This window comes from Nuphar pumila, chromosome 5 (genome assembly GCF_984573655.1).
Source record: "Nuphar pumila chromosome 5, dmNupPumi1.hap1.1, whole genome shotgun sequence".
Lineage (NCBI taxonomy): Eukaryota > Viridiplantae > Streptophyta > Magnoliopsida > Nymphaeales > Nymphaeaceae > Nuphar > Nuphar pumila.
The window spans coordinates 20,553,269-20,557,884 of record NC_143253.1 but is presented as its reverse complement, the minus strand read 5'-3'; the positions used below and the strand labels follow the sequence as shown (position 1 = coordinate 20,557,884).

Below are 4,616 nucleotides of genomic sequence, written 5' to 3'. Positions count from 1 at the left end.
TGCAAGGTTAAGACCTGATCAGGTTGAAGAGAAGGAAATACCTCATGCCCAATATTACCTCTCATATTTGGCGGAACAGAATAAAGCTTCTCAAAATAGTTAAACATCGCCGACACAAGATTTTGCCCTTCCCATAACACCCCGTCAATTGTGATCGATTGAAGGATACTTCGTCTAAACCGATCAGAAGCAAATGAATGGAAAAATGAGTATTTTCATCCCCTACCTCCAATCATTTCACCCGAGCACGCTGCTTCCATTTTCAACTCCTCTTTTATCCTCCAATGTTTCAATAACGTCGTTCGATCAGCAAGTCTGCTTTGCAACCCCTTCAATTGCTCACCCGACAATCCTTAGGTAGAAGATAATAGGGTGAACAATGATTAGATCTCTGCCTCCCATTCAGCCGTCTCATGAAACTTACTCACAGACTGCCTTTGCAACCAAAGTTTAATATCCTTAGCTAGGCGCAAAAGCTTCTTTTGATATCGGATAGCAGCCCTGTCTTCATGAACCCTCAAAGTCCACGACCCCTCAACCACTAAATGAAACTCTGGTTCAGTTAACCATCATTGCTCGAAAGAAAATCGATGAGTTGATCTAAAGCCTCCTCCCCATTGCACGATCACCTGACCATGGTCGGACACAGTTGGGGGAATAATCCACCCCTTTATATCTGGGATGATTTCGAGGAATCCAGTTGAAATTAAGACTCTATCTAGCACCCTACAACATGGTCGTGTCTGTCGGTTAGACCAAGTAAATCTTTCTCCAGACAATGGCATGGGGTATAATTGATTTGCGGCAACAAAATCTTGGAATTCTCTGATCGATGGATTGGGCATCACTAAATTGTTCGAATCTTGAATGAACAATAAACAGTTAAAATCTCCCAATAGAATATGGCAATCACCAATCAGAGTGAGCACTCAATTCAGATCCTCCCATAGCAATAATCTTCTAGAAGCGCAATTTGGGTCATACACCGCAGTAAGCACGACCATACGATTCAGAGCTTGGACAATGAAAGCGATGGAAATCGAAAACTGACCGAGGTCGACTTGATCCGCCCCAAATGAAGACTTCCATAAAATTAAAATACCCCCAGCATGATTAACAATCGCTTTAAAATAGAAGCTTGCACTCGTCCACAACTTTGAAACCGAAGCAATAGAAACCTCTTGAATCTTTGTATTTGGATGTGATTGCATGAGAGAGAGAGAGTCGCTAAGATCTTTGAAATGTAGTAAATGTTGTTCACATATAATCAATCTTTGAAGGAAACTGTTTTAATTTAAGCACAACCAAATACACAAATTCTCAAAATGAAAAAAAAAATCAACATAATTGAGCTGAATAAACCAGATCATGCAAGAACTCCACAGTCAAATGTGTGTAGAAGAAAGTTCCTGCTTGGTACGCCCCATAAGTGTTGGAATATTTTCCTAGCAGAGAGAAGGAAAGTACATAACAATGACAGAGAACAAGGTCCCAATTCAATGTAGAACAGTTCTGAAAGATCCTCAGATTGGCCGGAAGACGACCGTCGAATGCTTAGCAATGTGCAGACTGAACTGGCCACCTTTCTCGGATACGTCCAACTTGTCTATGCCGGGAGGCGGCAACATTTCAAAATTTGCAACCAACCTTCCAACTACTAGGCCCAAGATAGGTAGTGCCAAGATGATCCCAGGGCAGCTTCTGCGTCCCATGCCGAACGGAACATATCGGAAATTGACCTTGCCGCCGACGATAGCATCGGTACTCTGTTCCTCCTCTAGGAAGCGCTCCGGCCGGAACTCGGAGGCATCCTTCCACCACTCAGGGTTGTTTGCCAACCACCAGGCATTCACAACAACCTTGGTGTCCTTGGGGATGTTGTAGCCTCCAAGCTTAGCATCCTCTAAGTTCATGTGTGGCACTAGCAGTGGGATAGGTGTGTGTAGCCTTAGAGCCTCCTTCACAACTGCTTGTAGGTAAGGCAGCCTCTGCAGGTCACCTTCTGTCACTGGACTTCCTTGGAGGACAGATGCGATCTCTTCCCTGAGCTTGTTTTGGACCCTTGGGTGGTTGACTAGCTCAGCAATTGCCCACTCCATTGACCACAATGTTGTCTCAATGGCTGCACCATGTGTCGAAAACTTTGTTAGTCTTTTGCATAATGAGTAATTCTTTGAGGCCCTAGTTCAACAATGGCTAAAAACCTCTTGCAAATGCTAAAACTATGGAGCTATATGGATATTTTCTTTTGATTGGTCAATATGTGGACCCTTTGTAGAATCTTCAGTCAAATTCCATTATGTCATGCTGCCAACCAAGTAGGGATGTCAACTGGTCGGATTCGGGCCGGATCTAGGCATTACGGGATCAACTTAGTTGGATTCGGGTTTTATTCGGACTCGGATTTCGATGAAAAATTAATACCAAACCCGAATCCGATTGTTAATCAGATCCAGATTTGGCTACCGAATCAGATTAGTAGGATTGGGATTCAGGTGGGATATTGGGTTACATTCCACCCGTTGACATCCCTACAACCAAGGGTACTTGTTCAAAAACAGATGGAGATTTTAAAGAGAAGAAAGCTTTTAACTTTACAGGTGACTGCAGATAACTTATATTTAGACTTGTTTCACAATGGGTCAATTATCATTTTCAGTTTTCAAGAGCATTCCAATCCATCAGGTTGTGGGGCACTTATAAGCAGATAGTTCTCACCTGCCACATTTATGTTCTCCACAATGTATATGGTATTAGCCTCTGATATTTCTCCCTTAATTTCTGCTTCAATGATCTGATCCATCGCACACTTTATGATATGGTTAGCTCCATTAGCAGCCATCACTTTCCTGCAAATAAACATATATAAAACGAATGATGCCAATTTGGGTTCGATCCTGATGGGTTCCTTGTCATAAAAAAAGAAAAAGACCGATGAGCAAACTTACCTTCTGTGTTGCACATAATGATTGTTGAAGAAGGCCAGCCTCTTGCTTTGCAAGTCCCTACACTTGTTGAGGTACCCCCTCAAGAATGGCCTCAAGATGGGGATGAAGTCCCCATAATTGTACTCAAAGCTTTGTGCCAGACGGCTCCTCTCAGCATTGAACTTTGTGGCTTGCTGGAAAAGTGGGTCATCCATTGACTCAAACCTTGCATCAAACATCATCCTGTACATGATGTTGTACAGCATGAGCTGTAGCCTCCTCCTGATCAACAGCCCCTCCTTCTTGACCTTCTCATCCTTCATCAGGTCCTTGACCACCTCCTCAATCTCACTTTCCCAGCCTTCCCTGTACTGCTGCACCACCTTGTTGGTGAAGAAGGGCAGCGTCATGATCCGGCGCATCTTTCGCCAGTGGTCGCCGTAAACGGTGAACACCATGTCCTGCCCATTCCCGGTAAATATGTCGAACACGACGTTTCGCGGGCGCGACCCGAACTCGACGCCTTGGCTGTGCAGGACCTCCTTAGCCAGGTCTGGGTTCGAGACCACAACCAGGTTCCTCACACCCAGTTTGAGCAGGAAAACGTCACCATACTTCATGGCCATGCTGGCTAGGAACCTGTGGTTAAGGTCATTGCCCACTTGTAGCCAATTGCCAAAGATTGGAAGGGAAAGTGGCCCCGGGGGAACGTTACCCTCACCAGAGCAAAAAAAGAGAGAGATGAGACATAAGAAGAATGAGAGAGAGATAGCCAAAGTGGAGGATGAAACTGGGAGGGAAGAAAGGACACTGGATTGGGGTGCTGCATAGTAGAGGGCCAATGAAAGCAGTAAGGGAAGGATGAGAGAGCTGGCTCTCATGGCCACGGTGGCCATGTTAGAGAGAGAGAGAGGTTGTTAGGAATGAAGCAAAAGGAGGGTGGTGACTATGTCTTATGAAAAGATGGACGGGGGATATGTCAATTGGACTGGGGCTGAGAGAGAGAGAGAGAGGATGGCCCTGAAGCCGAAGGATGGGGATGGGGGAACTTATATATATGTTGGTAGGTGGGTGTGGTGGGGTTATGGATTTGTTTTTTGACATTTTAAAAGAGGGTATTGGACTCTGGTTTCAAGGAAAAAACAGTGGGCTGTGAAACATGGTAGGATTCCCCTCTTTTTCAAGTCAAACTGATGGTTGGTGAGGAAGGCCATTGACGACTATTGCACCAGCCGCAGTCTAAGATTGATCATTTTGTGGTGGGCCCTAAGAAATTTGGGTAAACTAATCACCAAATTCAAATCTTAAAATTTGCTACTTACCTAAGCTTGGTGGTGCAATAAGCTAACTTTATTATGATTTTTTATCATATTGGTGTAATGTACAGCCACACCATCTTGACCTAGTAAAAGAAATGGAACTGCTAAAATAAAGGAAAATCTGATCTTCACGTACTTTTATCAAAAGTAAAATACACTTTACCTTTGAAAAAATTAAATTGTTTTAAAAGATGCACTTGTTGGGTTCCCTGCGTTTCAATATGGATATCCAAATTTTGAAAAACAAGTGTGTACTTGGATAAAAAAACTTAATTATAACTTGGATAAAAAAATACATAAAAAATATGTCTAATTATTATACTAATAAGATGTTTTCATTACATAAGTATAAAATTACACATGATTTCAG

The 4,616-nt window shown here is 43.2% G+C and overlaps 1 protein-coding gene across 1 annotated transcript; it reads right to left on the bottom strand.

Annotated features, from left to right (window-relative positions):
* Nucleotides 1-1,273: 1,273 nt before the first annotated feature.
* On the bottom strand, nt 1,274-3,938 carry LOC149837047 (taxane 2'-alpha-hydroxylase-like). Its single transcript, XM_090007223.1, has 3 exons — nt 2,949-3,938; nt 2,719-2,849; nt 1,274-2,122 (listed from the first exon to the last, which is right to left on the bottom strand). Exons 1-3 carry the CDS (start codon nt 3,821-3,823, stop codon nt 1,524-1,526), a joined length of 1,605 nt encoding a protein of 534 aa, XP_089863349.1. The 5' UTR covers nt 3,824-3,938; the 3' UTR covers nt 1,274-1,523.
* Between the last annotated feature and the right edge of the window lie 678 nt (nt 3,939-4,616).

Bases quoted from the DNA above. Each gene is read 5' to 3' on its own strand.
- LOC149837047 (XM_090007223.1), bottom strand. From the start codon at position 3,823: ATGGCCACCGTGGCCATGAGAGCCAGCTCTCTCATCCTTCCCTTACTG. The intron at 2,850-2,948 runs GTAAGTTTGCTC...GTTTATTTGCAG, and splicing joins CATTATGTGCAACACAGAAG to GAAAGTGATGGCTGCTAATG. The intron at 2,123-2,718 runs GTGAGAACTATC...CACATGGTGCAG, and splicing joins GGAGAACATAAATGTGGCAG to CCATTGAGACAACATTGTGG.